We start from the raw sequence: 25,787 nt of genomic DNA on the forward strand, positions 1-25,787 counted from the left end.
TATTTTTATATTATTATAATATAATAATAATATTATATTAGGCTCCCTGGCATATCAAATTTTTGATATGTTTTCGACTATCCGATAATATTGGATATTCAAGTTGTAATAAGATATCCAATAAGGTTCGGCCTTACCTTCCAAGTTTGGTACTTGGATAGGTGGAAAAAAGTCAGAGTGAATTTTGAAGCGCTTTTAGACATTTTCAAACTCTATTTTTTTCACATCACCACTTTTTGGCACACCATGATCTTGCACATACCCTATATTCACATTTCTCTCAATCTTCCTATCCTACCTCCATATTTGAGACATATCTCCATATTTCTTCTCTTATGTGTGTGTGTGTTCCTACCTCTATCTTTATCTTTCTATTGGGTAAAAACACAAATATGTGTCATCTTTTAGGCCCTCTAAACATGTTTTGGTCAAATCTCAGTTCTCTATCAAAACTTAACTTTTTTCAAAGACTAAAAATATATTTTTATAGATCTCAGAGTCAATATCATCATTATATAATTTTGACATTGTTTTGATTAGTTATACTATGTTATAATTTCTAAATATTATAAGTAGGTATTTTAACATTTGAGAGGATGCTACCTCAAAAAAGGAGAAAAAAAGAAAATCATATAAAAAAATTAAAATTTATATTTATCTATAGAGGACAGAGTCATTTTCAAGAAAATGTAAATTTTTTCAAAAGGTGTAGATTTGATAGGGAAGTTTTGATGGGACGAAAAAATTGTCGGTTTATGATAAGGTCAACCTTGAGTACTTATGTAGTAGCCACCTATAGTTTGCTTTTTCATTATATTTACCAAACTCTTTTATGCCTATTTCATGGATGTGTTAGTTTGAAGGATATTATTTCATAACTTGAACTAGAGACATATCAATGATGATTACTCAGCTGACTATATTTCATGTGTTATTTAATGATTATGGTTATTGGTGCATTAATGATGCTTTAATAATTCATAGTTAATAAATGTGATTTCTTTCATAGCAATGTCAGATGATGCTTTAATGATGACTACTTCATATTTGTAATGATGCATTATTCTATTTGAGAATTTGATGTTTGACTTATAATTATTATGGTACTTACCCCATACTTGCATGTGTATGGTGCATGTGTCTATTTTATCTTTCTGTTTGTTGTGTTTGATGTGGTTAAGGGAGAGAGTCGTAGTCACCTGCTAGTTGAGATCCACATGATGTACCACTCTTTGCCATTGCTTGTTTAGTTTAGATATATTTATATACATATATATGCTTATCTTTTATGCAGAATGTAGGTACTGGGCATCGACTTTCTTGAATTGGCAGGATGAGCGTGCCCTATCATAATAATTCAATGGTAAGAATGGGGAGATAATGTTAAGGTCCAATCCCTACCATAGCCTAAATACTTGTCTTGCAAGGAGGACTTGTAACTGAATTTCCACCCTTTTTAAAACCCATGAGTTTATCTTTGTCTATGCTGTTTAATTTTGAGTTTCATTCTATTTTGGTAATGTTGCTTTTATGTGGATTTCACTATGTGAATTATTTGGTAAATGATTTAATTATAATATTTAGGTTAATCATATAATTAAATATTATTTGATTAAAAAAATATTAAAGGATTAGAATATTTAATTAATTTAAAACTAATTACATATGTGATTTATTTTAAAAGTTTTAACTTAGGAGTCTAAATTTAGAAAATTGGTTAAAGAAAAAATTTGAATATGATGATATCTAATTAATTATAAAATAATTAAATATGTACTTCATTTAAAAGATTTAATTTAAAAGTCTAATTTAAGAAGTTAGACAAAAAGTTAATTAAAATATTAAAATATTAAAGATTTAATATTTCTTCATTATAATTATTTATTTAATAATAATAAAATTAGAGTTGCATTTAAACAATGAGCTTTGATAATTATTATTAATTTAAATAAAAAACTATGCTATAATTAGTGCTTGCACTAATTAATAAATTGGAGGAAAATAAAATATAAAAGAATAAATTTTAAAGATAAAGTTATAGTTCTAATTGTGTCATAGTTATATTTATTTAATTTAATGATAATTATTTAGGAGTTTTATTTTAATAATAAACTCTAAATAATGTTATTAATTAAATTAATAAATATATTATAAAAAATGCTTCGAAAATTAATTAAAGAGAGAAAGCTAATTATTTAAATTAAGATATTTTGTAATTAAATATCTAAAAGAGTTATGGATGGAAAGATAAAATGTAATAATGTAATAAACAATAATTGATTAGTGAGTTCTCTCTTGTGATTGCACAATTAGAGCCCTAATTTAAGGGAGAACTCTTTATCAGAGATCTAGGGCTTATTTTGCAATGACAAATTTTGGGGAACAAAATTCAGAATTGGATCAAAATAATTGTTGAAAGTTTCAGAGGGTTTGGATTTGCATGCATTCACAACTTGTTTGAGATTTTTGCTATGGTTTTGAGGTAGGATTTAAAAACCCATTGTAGAATTCTATTGAAAGACCTGTCTACTTCGTGTCTTCTTGGGTGCTTGCATATTGCTTATTAATTTATTGTATTGATTGTTGAAAAAATAATTATGTCGTAGATTTTGAAAAAGGAAAACTTATTAATCAAGAAAACTTGATTGAGAAAAATTATAGAAAAATTGTAGAAAATTATTGTGACTATATTCTTATAAACCCCTTTCCAATATATCGAAAATCTTGATTATTGAAAATTGGAAGAAAATGATAAATTGAATAGTTAGGTTTTCAACTTTAAATTTGTCATTAAGATCTTGTGATTACAATGATTTTTCTAAATATTGATAAATATTATTCTTATATCTCAAATAATATTCATTAATGTAAGAGGGAAGTTAATAAATAAATATTTATAATTTTATTATATTTAAAAGAAGTTGTGGTGGAGTTCACCTTGCAATTATTTAGTTAATAACTATTTGAATTTATGAGAGAATCATAAATAATTTTATTTAATTAATAATTTTATCTATAGTTGCATTATGAATTAAGGGAAAAGTAAATGTTACTATTGGACTTAAATAGAAGTCAAGAATAATAATAAAAAGAAAAAATCATGGGGACGCACGAGAAAAGCTGCATGCGGTAGGAGCAGAATGAGGTCGAGTTGCAGGAGGTCATTTTGTGCTAGGGCCTGTGTGCCCTAGCGTCTGTTCCTGATCCTTCTTGCATTTTTGGTTGCAGTATCGATGTGTTAGGGGATTTCCATTGGCGCTTGATGGTGTTTGAACGGGCTTGAGGGCCCATTTTCTCTTCTTAACGACAGGCAAAAACATTCATTGCTTTGGCTGTGATTGCAAGACTCTTGGTCTTGGTACGGGGCTTTGCTCTTGGGGTTGGAGACTAGGGGTTTCTTATCCCCTTTTGCTGGTAAGATTGTTGAGTCGACCCTATGATGAATTGAGATCTTGTTTTATCTCAGATTGCCTCTAAGGATATGGTGATGGCTGATCCATCTTCTTCAACACATGTAAATGGTAAGGATCAGATGAGTAAACCTACAATAGGAGATGGCGTCTTCTCCTCCACAAGGGTGCCTCGAATTAAAAAAGTTAATGGATGTTTGGAAAGATCTGAGGACCGACCTATTCTAGTTATTAAACCTAAGCAGATTTCAGAGGATGTTGAATACTGGCAGAATCATGCTCTTATTTGCAAATTTTTGGGCCTTCATCTCTCCTTACTTGTGTTAGATTCTTGGGCTCATAGGGTTTGGAATCTCAAAGGCGATATGGAGATCATTTTGGCAGCGAATAATTACTTTTTAGCTATCCTTTCTTGCATGGCGGATAGAAATAGGGCTTTTGAAGGAGGCCCTTACTTCTTTAACCAAGTGGGGCTTTTCATCAAGCCTTGGCACATGGGCTTCAATTCAGCTGAAGAGATTCCATCATGGATCCCTGTGTGGGTTCGTCTGTCGAGGCTTCCGTTGGAGTTTTGGAGGGATGATATTCTTCATTCTATCTCACTACTACTTGGAAAGCCTGTGGGGGCGGCTACACAAACTCAGGATCGTAAGGTAATTTCTTATGCTCGTATTTGTGTTGAGGTAGATTTAACTAATCCATTACCAGATTCTATGGAAATATGTTTGGGATCCTCTTCTTGGATCCAACAACTGGATTATGAGACCCTTCCTTTTAGGTGTCGAATTTGTCATGAATATGGTCACTTGCTCTGTAAATGTCCTAGATTCAAGCCTGCTACTTTGGATGCACCTAGACCTCTTAGGGGAGACAAGGGGAAGGCTCCTATATCTACTGGATCGACAGATGATGAGGGCTTTACTCAGGTCAAAACTAGGAACAAAGGCAAGGGTAAGAAGAGAACCTGGCAGGAGAGACACAATGATGGTACTTTCAACAGATTTGATGTTCTCGAAGACCTTGTATAGTAGGAAGGTATTCTAGTTGAGCTTTCTTCTGGGGATAAGGGCTTGCATGAAGTTTAGGAGGATGAGGAAAAGGGGGAGCATTAGTTACTATTGCTAGAGGATCCTCAGAGTGTACAAATTGATATGGATCTACCTCCTCAGGGTCAAGATACCAGGGAGCCCCAGGGATCACAGGTTCTAATGAGTTCAAGTGTGGTGGTTCCTGACCCCCCTATTCCCAAGGGGGCCGTAGAGTTGGCTAAGGGTGGTAAAGCCCATCCTACTTTAGGGTTATAGTAGAAATCCTTCAAAAAGGGGTCTCTGGAGAAACCATCTAAGAGTGGCAGAAAGACTGATCAAGAGCGGATTAAGATTATGGGAGATACTTTGGTTGAGTCTGGGTCTGTGCGACCCATTGATTCCCACTTCACCCACCCCCACAAATGATTATTTTATCATGGAATGTACGAGGGTTGAACAACATCCCTAGACAAAAGGCTATTCATAAATTAATTGAATCTCAGTTACCTGATGTAATTTTTATTCAGTTAACTAAGCTTACAGTGGATGGTTTGGCCAGTCGTGCTACGCATATCTAGCCCCAAGGAAATTGGCAGGGGGTTGGAGCTCGAAATAGTTCAGGTGGGGTTGCTTGCTTCTGGAACCCAAGAAAACTTCTTCCCTTATGGTGGATTTCTAGTCGATCCTCTATCTCTTTGGTTGCTTCTTGCTTGGCAACTGGGGAAAGGTGCCTTCTATCTAATATTTATGCTCCTACAAATATTTTGGGAAAGTCAAGTCTATGGGCTCATATTAGCTACATTTGGGCCATGGACCCATTTCTTCCATGGATTTTGGCTGGTGATTTTAATTCTATTACTAACTTAGATGAAAAATGGGGAGGAGTTGCTAGGTTGGATCCCTCTGCAAATATTTTTAGGGATATGATTGACTCTTTGCATCTCATTGATATGAAGCCAACTAATGGTGTCTTTACATGGAATAATAGGAGGTGTGGTGAGGAGGCTATCTTAGAAAGGCTTGATAGATTATTAGTTTCCTGTTATTGGATGAACAACATGCTGATCACTAACTCTGAAATTCTTGATTGGAGAGGCTCTGATCATTGGCCTATCAAGCTCTCGGTTACTACTCATGGTGTCACCAAGAACCCTCCTTTTAAATTTTAGTTAATGTGGTTATGAGATCAGTCTCTGCAAGATCTTATGATGGATTGGTGGTATGAGGGGATGCCGGCCCATGGGATGGCAATGTTTACTTTTTGTAAGAGGCTTCAACATGTTAAGTACAGGCTTAAGAAGTGGAATAAACAATATTTTGGGAACCTACAGGCTCAAAGGATAGCTGCTCAGGCCAATTTAGACAGCATCACTCGGTTGATTCGGGATCAAGGGAGGACCTTTGATCTAAGTGAAGCAGATTCTGTGGCTCTTAAAGGATTAGAAGAGTGGGAGCTTCGTGAGGAGATCTTTTGGAAGCAAAAATATCGTATTGATTGGCTTTAGGAGGGGGACAGGAACACTGCATTCTTTCATAACTTAGTCAAAGCTCAAAGATAGGGGAATTCTTTACCCTCTGTGATCTCGCCTGAAGGGATTCATCTTTCTTCCAATATTGACATTTCTAGAGCTGCAGCCAACTATTTTTCAAATCTATTTTCTAAGGAGGATCTTGATGCTAGGACGGAGGAGAGGGAAATTTTGGATGGAATTCCTCACTTGGTCTCTGTGGAGATGAATGAGGCCCTCTTACATCCTATTTTGTTATCTAAAGTGCAAAAGGTGGTGTTTAACATGAAAAAAGGTAAGGCTCCTAGCCCTGATGGATTTTCAATTGAGTTCTTTCAGGAATTTTGGTAAATTATTAAGTTAGATCTCCTTGAGGTGGTTCAAGAGTCTCATAGGAATAAGCAGATGCTCAAGTCCATGAATTCTACTTTTTTGGTTCTTATACCTAAGCAGGAGGGGGCTAATCAATTGAATCATTTTAGACCTATTGCTCTTTGTAATTTTGTCTATAAGATCATCATCAAGCTGATTATGGAGAGACTTAAGCCACTTCTCAACACTTTGATCTCCCTAGAGCAGGGGGGATTGTTGAAGGAAGAAATTTTTTGGATGGTGTTGTGGTTGCTATGGAATCCATTCATTCTATGGCTAATTTGAAGGAGAGGGCTATGTTCATAAAGCTAGACATGGCTAAAGCTTATGATAGAGTGAGTTGGGAATTCTTACTGAAAGTTCTTTTAACGTTCAATTTTGCTGAGGAATGGGTTAATTGGATTCTGAGTTGTGTGACTTCCCCTTCCTTTTTTGTCATTATAAATGGGGAACCATCAAGTTTTTTTAGTTCTTCTCGAGGGCTACGGCAAGGGGATCCTTTATGGGTAAAAGCACAAACCTGTGTCACCTTTTTATAAAGAAAAGTGATATCAGAATGTGACAGTTCAACATTAATGACAAAAAAATGGTATTTGCATTTAAAATATGAAGATGATGTAAACTGATGAAATGTGTAGAATTGTATGAATTTTATGCCTATAATTTTTATTATTTTTTTGACTAAGAATTTATTCATTTTATTTTATTTTGAAGTCCCTTTTTTAACTGTAAAAAATATAGGATGTAGTTCCCGTCAAACAAGTATGTGCAAATCATCTTTTTTTGTTATGATTTGAAAATATTTTATAGATGACATGTATAGCTAGTGCACAAAAAAAGAATTTTTTTGGATGGTGTTGTGGTTCCTATGGAATCCATTCATTCTATGGCTAATTCGAAGGAGAGGGCTATGTTCATAAAGCTAGACATGGCTAAAGCTTATGATAGAGTGAGTTGGGAATTCTTACCGAACGTTCTTTTAACGTTTGATTTTGCTGAGGAATGGGTTAATTGGATTCTGAGTTGTGTGACTTCCCCTTCCTTTTTTGTCATTATAAATGGGGAACCATCAAGTTTTTTTAGTTCTTCTCGAGGGCTACGACAAGGGGATCCTTTATCTCCTTATTTATTCATTATCATGGCGGAGAGTCTTGGTAGATTTATCAAATCTCAAGTGAGGCGGGGCCTTATCCAAGGGTGGAGTTGGCATGACTCTCTCCCTTCTTATTCTCATCTCCAGTTTGTGGATGATACTACATTGATGGGCATGGCCAAAGTTAGCAAAGCCATAAATTTTAGGAGGGCCCTTGACATTTATCTGAAGGCTTTAGGCAAGTGTATTAATGATGAAAAATCTTCCATCTTTTTCTTCAATACCCTCCAGCCTATTCAAAACAGGATTGCTAGGATTTTCAAATTTCAGATCGATGCTCTTCCCCTATTATATTTGGGAGTCCCCTTGGTTTTGGGATCTCAGTTTAGAGGGTATTGGCAGGGAATTCTAGATAAATTTTAGAGTAAAGTTAGTCATTGGATGAATAGGTGGCTTTCTTCTGCTGATAGGGTGATTCTTCTTAAGACGGTGGTGCAGTCTCTACCTATTTACAGGTGTTGTGTGCAAGTTCCCCCTTCCACCTTTGTTAGGGATTTTGATGCTCTTTCTCGACAGTTTCTTTGTTTTGGTACCCTTCTCTCATCAAAGTGGAGTTTAGTTAAGTGGGAGTGTGTTTGTAGGCCAAAGTTTGTTGGGGGCCTGGGTCTTAGATCCATGGCACTTTTTGTCACGGATCTTGCTGCTAAGGTATATTGGAGGTGGTGCAACAATCAACACTCTAATTGGGCCAAGATTATTACTCACAAGTATTTTCTTGGTGCAGATAGTCTAGAAGTGTCGCGCCTGGATTTTTTGGTTAAAGGGTCTTGTGTCTAGAACACTCTCAAGAAGGGAGCTCAGCTAATTAAGGAAGGCCTCTTTTGGATTTGTAATGGAGGCCTGGATGCTCTTTTTTGGTAGGATTCATGGGATGGCCATCCACCCATGATCTCTTGCTTTCCCCAGCTTCAGCCTCTCTGCCACATTTTCACTAATGCTAGCTGGTTTAAGGTGGAGCATTTTAAGACTATCAAGCATTTGGGATAGGTGGAGGTGACTTGTTGGAAAGATCCTCATGAGTGGCCTACTGGTGGCTTTGATGAGGATCGCGCTCTTCTTGCTCATGTGTTGGAGAGTAGGTTTTGTAGCTCTCTTAAGGGGAGGGATGTTCTAGCTTGGGATCCTAGCCAAAGGGAAAATTCTCTATAGCTCAAGGCTATGCTATGCTAGACAGGAACCTGCATGAAATAGTTGAAGTGCACTGGTGGAAGAAGGTTTGGAATAAATTTTCTTGGCCCAAATGTAATTTCTTCATATGGTTGCTGGCCCAGAAGAAATGTCTTACTTGGGAGAATCTCCATAAAAGAGGCTTTCAGGGACCTTCTATTTGTTCTCTATGTTTTCAAAATGAGGAATGTATCTCTCACTTATTTTTTCTTTGCCCCTTTTTGAAGGATATTTGGCATTGATGGTGGGAGGCTTGGAATCATGGTTGTATTCATGCAACTTCTCTCATTGACTTTTGGGTAAGTTTGGGAAAACCTCTAGAAAAGACGTCTTTCTTGCAATCTGCCTGGATGGTCGAGCCGATTTTTATTCTCTAGAACCTTTGGCTGGAAAGGAATCGCAAGATTTTTTTTGACTCTAAGTTAGATAGCCTGTAGTTGTGGAGGAAGATCCTTAGTAGGCTGCAGGAGACTATTTCTGCTAAGTGTGACATGTCCAAAAGTATAGATCCTATGGAACAAAATATTGTGAGGAATTTGAACCTAGATGGTGGTAATTGGGGACACACTTTGGAAAAATGATCAGGCCATGGCAAGCAGCGTGTTTGTAGGGATGGGCGATGGACCCCTCCCCCAGCTGGGATCCTGAAGATTAATACTGATGGGTCTTCTTGGGGAAATCCTAGTCATGCTGGGATTGGAGCTATAGGTAGAGGCAATGATGGTGGTGAGATATTTATGATGTCCATCTATAAAGGTCAACATTCTAATAATTTGATGGAGGCCCTTGCTATCAAGATTGCTGTGGAGAGAGGTTGCTCTTTAGGCTGGAAAAAGATCATATGTGAGTCTGACTCACATATTGTTGTTGATATGTTGAATAATCAAAGCTTGGAGAATGTTAATTGGAGATTAGCCTCTTTGGCCAGATAAATTCTGAGTTTATGTGGTTCCTTGGATTATTTTTCCTTTCGTCATATCCCTCGTGAATGGAACATAGTTGCAGATTGTTTGGTGAAGTGGGGTTCAAAGAATGTGGCTAGTTGGGATATTAATGGAAGGGATGAGTTACCTTGGGAATACCGAGAGATTGTTGATCAATTGATATTGGAAGATACAAATATTTAGTGTTGATGTGGGCCTTTGGCCTTTGTTTTGTAATCTGGTTTTGAGTGAATAAATTTTTACCCCTTTTCAAAAAAGAAGTCAAATTAATATTTTAGAAATGGAATTGATATTAATATTTAATGTAATCATATATATTTATGTCTTTGATTAAATCATTTATGATTTACTATAATTTAAATTAATAATATGATAATATTGCATGATATTTTATATGCACAAAAGATTAGATATTTAAATTATTATTATTGTAAATAAGTATATATATATATTCTTACTTTATTTCTAAACAAATCCTTATGACCCAAACTAAATAAGAGAAATTAGTGGAATTAAATCATGTGGCTGAAAACTATATGTTTTCTAATATTCTATTTATAGTCTTGTGATATTTATTTTCTTGATAGTTTTTCTTTGTGAGTTGTTTAGTTGGCCAAGTTAGGATGTGCACTAGAGACATTTTTGAGATTTCTTTTATGATTATTTGACTGAATGTCATGATGATATTTATGAGCTTTATGTTATTGAGCATTTATGAGAACTTAAGTTTTGAGAACCAATGTTATTTTTTCGGTTGCCTGTTAAGGAACCAAATTTGATCAATATTACTCTTGTGGTATGGGACACTATTGTGGCTTGTGATTTTTGGGAAGGTAGTCTAGTTGCATGTCTATGGGAGTGGCTTGCAATGGGGGCCGAGGCCCAAAGTGGCTACCAGGGTAACTTATTGTAAGTTATGTAACAAGTGATAACATAGTAATTAAAATATCTTTCCTAGCCCTTTTCCTTGAGAGACATTAAAAAGTTAAGTTAGAGATTTTTCCTCATACATGCCTTGAGTACTTGTATAGACTAAGGATGAGATGGAGATGATGCCTTGAGATGTATGACTAGTTTCCTCGTCATCATGAGAGGGTATTCTGGTTCCCCATAGAGTCACCAAGGGGTCAGGGTCCTGAGAGACTGCCAGAGTGACCCTAGAGTTGGCTCATGTGATGACACTCCATAGTATGTAGCCTGAGTCTCCCTCATGATTTTTTTAAAAAATATTTTCCTCTAGTGGTGTACTTGTTGGATATTACTTTTGATGGTGTATTTATTGTGAGTTGTTACTCATTGATTGGATGTTATTTATTGTTGACAGTTGACTTTTATTAATGAATGATCAGTTATTCATTGGTGGTGTTTTTATTGTTGGAGTTAGTGATTGGTAGTTTACTTTTATTGATGACAATTTTTATCTATTGGTCATTGTGCTTGTGACACTTGACATTGATTTTGAGGTGGTTGTATATTTTGGTCTTGGTATTTGTATGTTGACTTGGTATGAGATGTTAGTATAAGAATGAGTGTCCTTTCAATTTTGATTATCTCTTCTTCCTGAGTAGTTTGTGTCACATTTGAGGTAGTTTTGGCTATTAGGACTCCTTGCCTAGGACTATTTTATGATTTGATTATCTGTGTGTGGATCGTACATTATCTCTCCTACACGGTGGGAGTGGGAGCCTGATTAGGTGACTACGTGGTTGGGAGGTATTGTGTTCTTACTATTTGGGTCCCCCTTAGATTGACAAGTGTTGGATGCTCCTTGATACAGTGGTACTGCTATCATTCTTCCTCTTATCTTGAAGACTTCTATTCATTCGATGTACCTATGTATCATTGAGATCCTATGGGATATTGTATTGTATAGTGATGTACTTGTATCTACTTTCACATACCCTATGACATGTGCAGTGGATGTTATTTATTAGATGTGCTTTCATATTATTAGTTGTACTTATGCTTTTGCTTATATGACTATGTATGTGTTTATTCATTTTATGATTATGGACATTGTAATTGAAACTTAAACTTATTAATAAAACTTTCTTAACTGTGACTCAACGTAAAGGAACCCTTGAGGAATTGAAACTATTTTTGTAATAGTTTATGTGTTCATGATGTGTATGTGTATATTGTTTCTACATTATTGTTACTTTGATGTTGTTTAAACTTAAAAAAATGATAGTTTAGTAAACTTTGTAACATATTAAGTTTATTTCTTTTGGGTTCCCGAGTGGGGCGTTACAACTTATAACAAAGAGAATATACATAAAAAACCAATATATTTTTTCTCTAGCTATAGATGTCATCTATTATATATTTTCAAATTAAAGAAAAAATAATAATTTCTATATACTTGTTTGATGATGACTACACCCTCTAATTTCCATAGTTAAAAAAAGGACTTCAAATTTTTTATTTTTTTATTTTTTAAATTCTTACTTAAAAAAGTATAGGCATAAAATTCATCAAATTTTACAAATTTCATTAGTTTACATCATCTTCAAATTCTAAACACAAATACTATTTTTATGTCATTTAAGTTGAACAATTTATGTTTCGAGATTCTTTTTCTTTATAAAAGGTGACACATATTTGTACTTTTACCCTATATCTCCCTCTTCCATTATTTCCATTATTTATCTCTACTCTCTCTATTAATTCCCTTCTCCTACCTCTTTATCTACCTCTCTCCTCCATATCCATCTCCATCTTAGTCTTCCTCTCTATCATTTTCTCCTTACCCTTTCTCTCACTCTTTCCCATTTTATTTCTAGTTCATTTTAATGCTATATCCCCCTCTAAATCTCCCCCTCTCTCCATTTTAAAAAAAAACATGACCTTATTGGTATTCATAAATGATATCATTAACAATTTAATCCCTATACTTTATTGTGAATAGTTATTAACATGACTTTATTGTAAATAATTTTTTTTTTGTATTAATTATTAATATTATTTTACCTATAAACTTAAAAAATACCATACTAATGAAAAAATAACATCCAATTAAAAGGCTCCTCTAATCAAATTTCTATATAAAAAGTGTTGTATGCAGCTGCATTCCCTGCCTTCGATAGGAGCATGGCAGAGCATTTTGATGTGGCATAGGAAACTAGTAATGGGTCAAATATCTTGAAAGAAATAGAATACTATATTACCAAATATCTTGAAATAAATGGTATACTGTAAGTTCCTTCTAATAATTTGTGAGCATAAGTGCTATCCAAGGATTGCTTTGCTCTTGTTGGTAGGTTAACAATCTAAACTAAGTTCCTAACTAGGGAAGTAAGTCCGAGGTAGAACAAAAAATTACATTATATGCCCTATCTAGATAAGTGTTGAATCAAATATAATAGGAATATTTTCAAAACCTAATATTCCTACCTATATATACCGAGTGGGAGGAAATTCCTACCTAAATATGATCTGGTTTGATATAGACAGCTAATGCAATAAGCCATGATTTATATGAAAAACACAACATCCATGATTGTTCTATAAACTGGTCAAAATTATGAATCTCAAATGTTGAAGTCAAGATTTATAATGGCACAAATATGGAAAAATAAACTCTATGTAGGAATGTGCCTGAATATTGGCAAGTACCATAGTTTTATATTTGATTAGAACAATCATTTTATTTCTTTCTAGTTGGACTAACCATGATGGATTAACTTTAGCAATCAGAAAGAAAAATGGCGAGTTGTGAATGTGAATACTTGTTTTGGGATGAAGCTTGCAACTCATGGTAAAACATGATTTTAGCGATAATGGGATCGATACCAACGGGTGGTTATCAAGGTGTCTACTTTGGAGAAGACGTGAATCATCCTAGAAAATGAGATGAAAGTAACCTACCAATTACTATTGCCGTAATGAGCATCAACTAGCCCTATGATAACCATTATGTGGTCAAAGTTTGATGCTAGGAGGAAAGACACCCAAAAAATATTTTAGAGCTAGGAGACATGTCCATGGGAATGATAGATGTGAAAGACAAGGGCGATATGAAACTGTATATTTGTAACTTCCACTAAAGAAATGACACTCAATTGATGAGGGTTACATTCAGAAAGAAATATTAGCGAGACATAGGGGCAAGTATATGCAATAGAACATGCAACATCACTGGTCTTGGAGAAAAGACTATGATCTAGCATACAAAAATACTATTGTTACACATAAACTAAAATGATTCGGTTAAGATAGAATACTTCCCAAACAAGAAAAATGAGTACCTAAAATCCAAGTGAAATTATATCATCCAAAATTGATTTGATAGTAAGTGAAGGTAATAATAGAAACACTTCTAAGGAAATCAATTAAATTAATTAGAAAGAGTGGAAAAGAAAGGAATGCACCATAGTACTGATGTAGCATAAAAGTTCTACCAATTGATCTATGAGATCTACTAATCGACATCTTTCTTATCTATCCAATCAAACTAGAGACAAATGGTCTAATGCATTACCATTTAATGTATGGTGATATCATAGACAATAAATTATTGAAAAATCGGTGAGAGACTATGTTGCATAAAAATGTAACTAAGGAAATAACACTAAGCAACTAATGCACATTCTTATATTATCATGCAAAACCTCAAAATATGAAAGAAGACATGTAAATGAACAACATGAAACAAACAAGAGTACTAATGACATCAAAATAGCACTATGCAAACCTCATGAAACCATCAAGTGTAGATGATTTCCTTACTCATGGGATGTGGTTGCTCACAAGTTTAGCAACATAACAATAAGGTAGATAGTGCTTCATGGAAATGAGGAGAGGGCTCTCCTTTTATAGGAAAATGGATGCAACGGATGGTTAAGATTGAATACAAGATGGAGGGCTAGGATCCCTCAGGATTGATGAGGTGGAGGCCAAGTAGTCTCCACATGGATTAGGGTTTTGACCATTCAAAGGGGGCAATATGCTCACACATGTGTGAGCAACCTTTGATGGTGACATGATCAATGAGGTGTGAGAAGCATGGCTTCTCACACATGTGTGAGACAACTTGATTCTCATGCAAGAGGACAAGTGTGCAAGAGGTGTGAGAAGGATGGCTTCTCACACATGTGTGAGACACCTTGACTCTCATGCAAGAGGACAAGTGTGCAAGAGACATGCAAGACATGAGGGATGAGGAAAGTGTGAACATCTCTCACACATTTGTGAGGATTCACTTAGGATTAAGAGGTGATTAGCTAGGTGATTATGCAAAGCAAGCATGATTAGGGAAGTGGGTAGGGTTAGCATGATGGGTTAGGTAGGCTAATGAGGTTAGGTGAGGGTTAAATGTAGGAACCATGTGCTAAAATAGGATTAAATGTAATATTTAATTTCTAGTGTGATTAGGAGGGAATTAATTAAGTAAATGACATACTTAATTAAAGTGAAAGGGGTTAGATGAAAGTGGGAATTGGTTAGGATTTAAATAAACCTTAGTTTATTTAAATCAAGGTAAGGCAAACATAATTAAATAAATGTAAAATTTATTTAATTAAGGTAGGGGAATTAAATAAATAATGAATATTTATTTAATTGGCTAGAACAGGTTTTGGAAAAATTTAGGTGTCTACATTTTGCCCCTCTTTGATATAGCATTAGTAATGTTATATCAAAGAAGAATAAAATATAGTGGCTGAAAGGATAAGACTAGTAGCATGATGCCCCAGTCATGGAAGGATGAGGAAGGATGATGAGGGTGGAAAGGTATGCCCCCTCGAGAGGACATGTAGGTTAGGAGAACACGGATGTTCTCTCGAAATGCAAGGAAGATGGAAGGGAGTTATGCTGCAATGGTGTGAACAACCTAAGTTTGATATTGTACTCAACACTATGCACCAAGGTATGAGGAACCAAGATGACAATGTGTCCAGTACGTGATAAAAGGGGTCTAATCAAACCATATGCCTTATGAAACCATGATATGGAAGACCATGATTCCTGGGACAGTAGGATGCAAAGACCATGATAAATGCAAAAATACTAATGCAGACAAGTAACAAGCAATCATGCACAATTAACCAAAAGCAAACCAACATTTTTCCCCTAGTCAAGCTGAAAACCCATTAATGGATTGATTGATGATGATTGATTAAGGATGGCAAAGCTAATGCTAAGTGTAATGCACATCCAAGGATTGGGAAGGATTCATCCCATGATAATGATGTTTGAATATGGTTAATGGATGATCAGCTGATTGGGTCAAAGTAATGAATTGATTAGGGATTGACGTACAAGATTACAAGATTAGATTGATTGAATTAGTATTGATTGCATAGTTGATATGTTTTTTGATTTTTTGATTTTATGGTGGATAGAAGAATGAACGTGGATGAGATTGGAAGAATAGATGTTGATAGGATGAAAAATGATGATAGTAGAATTGATTTGATGTGACAGAAGTAGAAGAATTGAAAATGGATTGAAAAATGAAGTTGATTGAAGTGAGTTGGAAGAATTAGATTGAATGTGATATAGAATGAATAGAATGGATAGAAATGAATTGATCAAACAAATGTGAGATAGAATGGAACCAATGACAAGGGAGGGTCAAGGTATGGTAAATGGAGGAAAAGCAATGTGATGTTGGTGGATACAAGGAATAGTGAAAGGATATGAGGGGCCAAATGATATGGTGGTGAAAAAATGCAGGGCCAAGGATCATGTTTCGAAGGAGTCCAAATGCCCCATACAAAGGATAGGAAAATGGAAAGAGATATGGTGGGAAAGGATGCAGGAAAAGGGAAGATGGCATGAAGGCTAGCATGTGGAGGAAGAGAAGGCATGTGCTCTTCCAAAGCATGAATGAACATTTTGTTATTGTGCCTCTAAGGGTGATCACGAGCATGGGGATGAAAGCGGAATGGATAAGGAAAATGTGAGGGAGGGAGTTTATGAAAAAGGGATAATGATATGAAGAGTATGAATGAAATGTGGGATATGAAGGGGAGGAAAGGGATGGGATAACCAAGATCAAGGATAGGAGTATGGATGGGAAATGGATGAAATGAACTTGACAAGGAGTATGGAATGTGAGAGATGGATGGTATGTCAAGATCAAATGCATGAAAGGATGATGGAAGCATCTAGGAAAATGTGTGGATAATGCACAAGGGATATGGAAAGTGAGCATGTGGATGGATGAAAAGAAAGTGAAAGTCAAGATCAAAGATGGAAAGGGATAATGAATGGTAGATGAAGGATGGAAGAGATGTAGGGAAGTTTGGTAGGGATGGAGCTTGCCCCCAGTATAGAGTGTAAGTGGAAGAGGAAAAGTGAATGGATAGATAAGTGGAAGAGGAAGACATTGGATACATGATAGGGAAATGAAGGGAGGACTCAAGCATCTATTTACATGGATGGTATCCCTTGATATTTTTTTCCTTTTTTTTTTTTTTGTTTTCAAGGAATGTTTACTATTTGCTCATAGATGTTGATAGGATAGTGAACGGAGGAAAATGGCTTATGAAAAAGGTTGGATTAAGAGGGTGGAGGGGGTGGGAGAAAGGCATGGTTGATGGATGCTAGGTAGGAAGACTTGTGAGTGAAGGGATGAAGGAGGCAGAAAGATCATCATCGACACACACCTTGAAGGGGGATGGAAAGGAGGAAATTGTGGGGGATACGTGGGAGAAAGTTTGGATTTTGGGATATAGGGACCCAAAATGGATGAAGGAGTTGATGGATTTAGGATGGTGGATTTTGGGACATAAAGACCCAAAATGGATGTTGAAGCCTTTGGATTAGCAGAATTGGATGTCATTTTGAATCTTTCTTTGAGATTCATTGCTACATTAAGTAGCTTTGATATCCACAAAAATTTTGCATTTTTGATTTTCTGCCTTTGTGGCCTTTTGATTTTGCTTTGGATCAGATTTTTCTTTTCTTGGACATGTCTTTTAGAAGGGACATGTTGATCCTTGGGCTTTGGTGGATATTTGGCTTGATGCTCATTTTATTTTGCATCCAATTTGCTTCCATTGGCTATAGTATGGGTGGATGAAGGTAAATGAGATGAAGAGTGTATGGATGGTGAATGTGGGAAGGAAGTCAAGGATGTGTTCCTTTGTTGATCTTTAGGAGCATGGGGGAATGAAGTGGAAAACATGGATATGGTGGATGGATGTATGTAAGGGCCCATAATGGATGGAAGGGATGAAGGGTTTGGATGTGGAACATAGGGACCTAAGATGGATGGTAATGAGGAAGGAAGTAGACTATGGATATAAGGGCCCAAAATGGACTTGGAATGTAGAGGACGAGAATGTTTAGGTTTAGAAGGAGTAACTATGGAAGGTGTACCAACATCTTGAGATATTATTTCTTTAATGGGATACTTATCATTTTCAACAAAAGATGCGAGTCCAGGTAGATGGGACACATGAGTGGATTGGATAGGTATGATAGGGTCATGTGGAGGATTAGGATTATGAGGGCTAATAGGATCATGAGATGGAGTGGGATCATGAAATGAAAATGGAGAGGTGCTTTGATCTTGACTTGAAAGAGGATCATGTGGTGGAATGCATGGATCATGAGATGGAATAGGTTCATGAGATGGAGTGATTTGATCTTGACATGGAGGAATGTTAGTGGAAGAAATGGAAGAAACCTCTTCATGAAGTGGAGGATCTACGGAGGCTAACTCATGAGATGGAATGGAAGTGGTAAGGGGTGTGCTAGATGAAATGCCTTGATCTTGATTAGGAAGAGAATCAAGAGATGGACTAGGAGGGATAAATGGATCTTGAGGGATAGGGGAAGGATGGGATGGAGAAATGCTCAGATCTAGAGGAGAAGAGGCATCTATAATGTCGTGCTTTTGAGGAAGAACTTTGGGTGCTTGGCTCACTTTATCTTGTTCTTTATACTTAGCCAATAATGATGAGAAAAACCCCTTACAAGGTGGGGATGATGTTTTTGGAGGAATAGGATGAGGATTGTGGGAAGGTGTAACTATGGGTGGGGGATTGCGAGGAGGGTTGGGGTTGGATGGGACATGAGGACTAGGATCTTTGAAACATGGGGGAAGAGGACACATGGCATGGAAGGTGGCCTCTTGCTGTTGGCTTGCCAAGAGATAATTTTTTAATTGTTCCATTTCCATGGCAAGGTCATTTATGTTGGAGGAAGTGTGTGGGCTATGAATAGAAGCATATGTAGGTGTAGGATAATGAGGTGGATTTCCCTTGTCAAAGGTAGAAGAATAATGCACATGAGATGGATGAGAGTTGGGGTATGAAATGTTGAGGATGAATTTGATATGCTGGTTGAATAGGAGGTATAACTCCATATTGTCTTTGAAGATTGTCAACCATTTGATTAAGAAAATTCAAATCCATAGATGTTAGAAGAAGAGTGATGAAAGATTTGATGATGAAGGAAATATGAACTTGGGACTAGGAGTGAATGTTGGACTTTGACTTGATTCAAATTAGATTTGACTTGATATTGATTTGATTGAATTTGATATTGATTGGATTGAATTTGATTGGATTTGATTTTGATTTGATTGGATATGATATGGATAAGGGTTTGATTTGATTTGATAAAAACCCTATGATATTGCAAACAAGTGAATGTTAGATTTGAAGGAAAGTACAATGTTCGTGACAATGCTCCTATGTCTAAAGTAGAAGATGTGATGCAAAGTTGAATTAGGATATGTGAATGGATGAAATTAAAAAGATTGATTATGAAGGAATATGTAAATGGATTAAATTAGAAATTGATTAGAAATGACTGAATTTGACAAGGGATTGGATTAGAAGAATGATGATGTAGAGGATTGAATTAAGAATGCACTATGAGATTGGCAGAAGAAATTGAAGCTGGATGATGATGAATCATGACTAGGATGAAGAATATGAATTAGATTGAATGATGAGGAAATGATGTGGACAAATGGAGATGATTAAGATGTGGAAGAATGGTTTGAATGATGAAGATGAGATGTATGAGGGTGATGACTTGGATGGAAAGAAGATGTGATGTGGAAGTGATGTGGACAACTTGATTAAGAGGTCTTAAACCAAGACTTGTTTTTGTTGTTTTTGAAATTGTTTTTGATTTTTTTGGATTTTTGAAGTTTTATGATTTTTTGGATTTTTATGTTTTATGATTTTTTTGGATTTTTGCGTTTTATGATGTTTTTGGATTTTTGCATTTTATGATGTTTTTGGATTTTTCAGTTTTGAGATGCAAAATATATACAATTAAATATGTACAAGGCAAGTGTGTTTCAAACACTCAAGAATGTCAAACACACCAACAAACCTATGAGGTTGCAACTAGGCTATACAAGGATCAACTGAAGGGTGTCCTCGATATATGCAAGGTATGTGAAGCCCAAATCTGTAGATGAAAGAAAATACTGCCACACAGCCGGGGGGTGATGGTAACCCAAATCTCCTCCTTCACTTCCCAAAGGTATAAAGTTCTTTAGGGCTTAGCCAAGAGTGACAATTTTGCTTCCAAGAGAGGTGTCTTTCGATTCACCTCCTGATTTTTATACTTTGCCAGAACACTAGAGTTGAGGTCATTCCAAGGGGTGATGAAATCCCCAAGCAAGCCTCCTAAAAAGAAAAACAAGACCACTTATTTCTTGTGCACCCAAGATCACTTGAAGGTGCGAGGGGAGAGAATACGTAAGTGGCCTTGGGGTTCAAAAAGATACGCGTTCGTTCCCAATGAAACTTTAGGTTATGTAATCTACTTGAAGACACACATGTTTAATGTTAGGTTAGGTGAAAAACTAATCTCCCAAGAACACCTACATGCATAACCCTGTCACATGGATGAAGCAAAGAACAGAAGCAAGAAAAAATTATGGAGGCCAAAAAGCCAGATCCATGTTATGGACATGCAAAGAGAAATATCTCATATAATCCAATAAGTGAATGAAAAATACAAAGAGGTGAATCCTTATAAAAGGAATCACGAAACCCTAACTAGGTTTGCACATTATAATTAATATAAAATATTAATTATATGCACCTAAAAGCAAGCTTAAGAACTAGAGTAATAAACCACTTAATTAATTAAATCAAGATGATCTAATTAATAAGTGAAGCAAAATAATTACTCTAACACCCCCCCTTAAGTGAAGTTTGGGAGGAAGCTAACTTAGCAAAGCTATGAAAACAAGAAAAATGGGTCTCGACAACAAGGCTTGATCAGGCACCCAATACAAGGAAAAGAACTAGATGAAGGAAACAAAGCCTCCAATCTAGGAAATTTCCCAAAGAAAGGAACAAGAAAGAGCATGAAGCATCTCTGAAGCATGAAGCTGCAAACACTGTCAGAAGAAACTGCTGGAACCCCACTGAAATAGTGCATGACCAGGTAGAGAAGACAAAGTCTGAAGAGCTGATCAATCGAAGAGGTGACCTCCAAAAGTAGGAATGAATGAGTGTCTATATAGTAGATGAACCATCTCACCAAAATGCATAGGTGCCTAGCCACTGCATCCGCCTAGTACATAGGAACAAAAACTGAATACGTAGATCACTCAATCGAACCAAGGAAGCAATAGAGCCAATAGGTGAACCCCCTATAATGCTAAACAGGGAGAGGGGTGATAGGAACACTAAAATGCAATGCCAAAAACATCTGCAAGAAGAAGAATCAGGAACACCAACAGTGCAATAGGAGTACAAGTACAAGATAAAGGGCGATGTCACCGACACACTGCATGGGCTAATGTCGTGGAAGGAACACTCACTTGACAAAGGTGGATGAGGAAAAAATGGAAAAACATCATGACCCCCCATGGCACTTTATAACTGAGTGCAAGTACAAACAAACACAAGGTATACAAGATCCTAGATATGCAAAAGCAGACACTTTATCTCAATGTGTTTACAGAAAAAAAATACAACAAAATAGAAGCATACAATGCTCAAAAGTCAGAAAGAAGAGTGAGCCAAAAGAACAGAAGAAGAGATCCCAAGACCTGTAGAATCCAAGTAATTCGCCAGAGTGCAAAAGTGCAAAACTCAAAGGAGAAAGAACCTAGAGCAGAATCTGGATAAAAGACCTCTGTAACTGAATAACTCATAGAACCAGCATTCCAACGATATCTGGCGAGCCCAAAAAAGAGTCTGGATGAGCGAGATATGGCTCCCGGAAGGCAAAATAGAATATTCAGCTTTGACTACCAAAATAGGCAACCAAACTGCATCAAAACTCAAAAAAACCTATACCATCATCTTTGTCTTGAAACTAGCTTTTCGAAGCATTTTTTGGATCGAAAAAATACGTCTGTATGCTCAAGTTACGCAAAAAAAATCCAGGGCCTCTAAAAATGCATGAAAAAATATTTTTTTAAATAAAAAAATAATAAAAAAAGCAAAAAAAGCTACGCCACCCCCGCACCGCCGACAGAGTGACGGATGGGCGGAGGGTGGGCGGTGGTTGGTCAAAACCCACAGAAGCATGGCCACAGTGGCGGAGGTGCGGTGGAGGGTGGTTGGGAGGCGCCACTGGGCAGAGTTGCGGCGGGAGCCACCAGCGGAGCCGCTATGGGCCGCTGGGTGGTAACCGCTAGTAGTGACTGCGGCGGTAACCGTCAGTGGTTCCGCTGTAGTTAGTAAACTACCAGCGCTAAAACCTGTGCAGTAATTATTTTTTTTGCAATTTTTAAAAAATTTTCTACCTCGATCTGCGTGCAGGGGACCGTACGACCCTATTGGGCAAAAAATTTTGCATCCCAGACTAACGTTGTCCAAAATGGACAAGTTTTATATGGATTTTGGGGTTTTTGGGCACTCTGAACGCAACGGTGAAGTCTGTTTGAGCCCAAATTGACTAGAAACAAAGGTCCCCCCTAAATCCACATAAAAAGATTCTGAAACCCTTGAAAAACTCCTCCTTCTGAAACACTTCAACAAACATGAACAACGAGCAGCAAGATGGCTCTGATACCATGTTAAATTAGGTGAAAAACTAATCTCCCAAGAACACCTGCATGCATAACCCTGTCACATGGATGAAGCAAAGAACAGAAGCAAGAAAAAATTATGGAGGCCAAAAAGCCAGATCCATCTTATGGACATGCAAGGAGCAATATCTCATATAATCCAATAAGTGAATGAAAAATACAAAGAGGTGAATCCTTCTAAAAGGAATCAAAAAACTCTAACTAGGTTTGCACATTATAATTAATATAAAATATTAATTATATGCACCTAAAAGCAAGCTTAAGAACTAGAGTAATAAACCACTTAATTAATTAAATCAAGATGATCTAATTAATAAGTGAAACATAATAATTACTCTAACATTTAAAGCATACAATGTTCTTTCCAACTTGAAATAGCGCCAACATAAATGAAAATGCGGATTCGTCAACAAGAAAGTAAATCGAGCGTGTGCATAAGCAAAATTGTTGAAAATAAAATCAATTTCCCTTAAGGCATTCAAGATTGTGTGAGTTCGTTTTAAGCACCAATTCAAAATGTTTGCTAGCCTCAGCATACATGTCCATTCCCTTAAGACATTTAAGATTGAATTTGATTGTTTTAGCATTTAACCATGCATTCAAAGATGAATGTTTATGCATACAAGCTCATTTCCAAAATAAAATTAAGGCAAAATCTGCGAGCAATATGATTAGTGATAAGATATCCCTACAAAAACATAAGTTAGTGCATCAAAAATGTAGAGCAAACGTGAAACAACCCTGCAATGAAAAGGTTAGCACAAAGTTTGGACTTTGATAGAAAAAATAGAGATATAAACACCATCAAAATCTATGAAACCAACACCATGACGACAGGCTCGGAATCAGCTTTTCGACAATATTTTGTTTTGCAAAAATGGAGTTCGTATGCTCAAGTTATGAGCAAAAATGTGAAGGTTGCTCCTTATGGTCTAAAAGGGCATGTGGATTGCTGATGCAGTGCTAATGTCAGCAACCTGTGAGGTTAAATTTGACAATTAGGTGCACGTCAAGAAATTTATTTATTTATTTTTTAACATTTTGGAAAACAAAAGAAATCTGATTTATTAAAAAAGGAAAAAAAGTTATATTGAAAAAAATAAAATAGAAAAGACTATAAACTTTTTTTTTTGTGTGTGTGGTTTGTTTGCACCTTTAAAAATTAAAATAATAGTAAGATTTTAAAAATCACAGACAGGGGTAGAGGTAGGGTTTCGGATGGGCAGAGGGTTTGTAGGGAGGTGAAAGAAGGAGCGGCTCGGCCACAGGTGGTGGAGTGATAGCGGCGAGCTAGGTTTTTTTAAATTTTTGTTTTGAGGGGAGTTTGAGGTGCAGTGCACAGGGAGTGGAAGTGAAGGTGGAGGACGAATGGAGCAGCGAAGGTAGGGCAGAGAGTGATCTGAGGACGCAAAGGAAGAGTTGCTTTTGGGTGCAGCAAAGTGTTGGGTAGGCGGGAAAGAAAATATCGCCGCAGGAAAAGCTCGACAGGGATTGGATTATAGGGGGTTGCCGCAGGTGGCGGCACCACAGGGAGGGTTTGTAGAGAGCAGCGATGGGGCATTGGTGGAGGTGAGTCAAAGCGGCGGTGTAGGGTGAACCGCAGCCGCGAGATAGAGAACTGGTGTTCGCAAGGTGAGCCACGGAAGGTGGTAAGCGAGTGGAGGGGGAAAAAGCGGCCACCGCAGGCGGTGGAGGTTTGTAGCGGAGGTTGGAACAGCAGAAAATGCCGCAGGGAGGAGGTAGGCGATGGTGGTGGGGGTCACAGGAAGTGGTGGGGAGGAATGGCGGCAGCTGAGCAGGAGGAGAGTTGCGGGGTGCCGAGAGAAGGGGAAGCGCTGCGGCTACAAGTTTTGGCATAGTGGCTGTGCTAAGCGAGAGGCTCGACGTTCGGTGGAGGTAACGGCGACGGCGAAGTGGAGCAGCACGGGCGCCGCCGCGGCGGTGGCCTGCGGCCACAAAAAAAAGGAGTTAAATTTTTTAAAATTTTTTATTTCTATTATTATTATTTTAAAATTTTTTTAGATTTTAGATTTAAACTACCCCATTCATTTTTTATTTTTATTTTAAATGCTTTTTAAAAAGATCTTCCCCCCTCTAATATGCAAACATAAATGATTTATTTATTATTATTATTATTTTTTAAAGCGCATAAACAAAACAAAATGAGATGAAACAAAAAAAATCCCCCCACTTTTTTTTTAAAACAATTTATATATTAACAAAAAGGGAGTATTTTTTTTCTTTCTAAATTTTCCTAATAACGTAGAAGATATTCAATGCATATGTACCTTAAAACTTGAAAACAAAGCAATAAGAAAAATATAAAGTGTTTTATGTCAAAAAACTTCCCTTAGGTCCTCCAAATGCAATGATGGGTTCATTGACTTGATTAGAGGCTCCTCATGAAACTTGATCTCCAAATGCATGCTTTTGACCTACAAGCTTGAAAACTCACAAGACACTCAAAAAAACATTAGATGGTTAGTTCGAACCCGTGAAGTGGGTCCCACCGATCGTGCCAAAATGTGTTACATAAAAATGTAACTAAAGAAATAACACTAAGCAACTAATGCACATTCCTACATTATCATGCAAAACCTCAAAATATGAAAGAAGACATGTAAATGAACAACATGAAACAAACAAGAGTACTAATGACATCAAAATAGCACTATGCAAACCTTATGAAACCATCAAGTGTAGATGATTTCCTTACTCATGGGATGTGGTTGCTCACAAGTCTAGCAGCATAACAATAAGGTACATAGTGCTTCATGGAAATGAGGAGAGGGCTCTCCTTTTATAAAAAAATGGACGCAACGAACGGTTAAGATTGAATGCAAGATGGAGGGCTAGGATCCTTCAGGATCGATGAGGTGGAGGCCAAGTAGTCTCCAAATGGATTAGGGTTTTGACCATTCAAAGGGGGAAATATGCTCACACATGTGTGAGCAACCTTTGATGGTGACATGATCAATGAGCTGTGAGAAGCATGGCTTCTCACACATGTGTGAGACAACTTGATTCTCATGCAAGAGGACAAGTGTGCAAGAGGTGTGAGAAGGATGGCTTCTCACACATGTGTGAGACACCTTGACTCTCATGCAAGAGGACAAGTGTACAAGAGACATGCAAGACATGAGGGATGAGGAAAGTGTTAACATCTCTCACACATGTGTGAGGATTCACTTAGGATTAAGAGGTGATTAGCTAGGAGATTATGCAAAGCAAGCATGATTAG

At 36.6% G+C, this 25,787-nt stretch overlaps 1 protein-coding gene across 1 annotated transcript; it reads left to right on the forward strand.

Moving 5' to 3' along the window:
* Positions 1–3,487: 3,487 nt before the first annotated feature.
* LOC149565532 (uncharacterized) lies at positions 3,488–4,438 on the forward strand. Its single transcript, XM_089816339.1, has one exon. The coding sequence runs from the start codon at positions 3,488–3,490 to the stop codon at positions 4,436–4,438; it is 951 nt and encodes a 316-aa protein (XP_089672465.1).
* Positions 4,439–25,787: the final 21,349 nt, after the last annotated feature.

The sequence above is a fragment of the Cupressus sempervirens genome, chromosome 3 (assembly GCF_028749045.1).
Source record: "Cupressus sempervirens isolate cs-2001-9-10 chromosome 3, ASM2874904v1, whole genome shotgun sequence".
Classification (NCBI taxonomy): domain Eukaryota; kingdom Viridiplantae; phylum Streptophyta; class Pinopsida; order Cupressales; family Cupressaceae; genus Cupressus; species Cupressus sempervirens.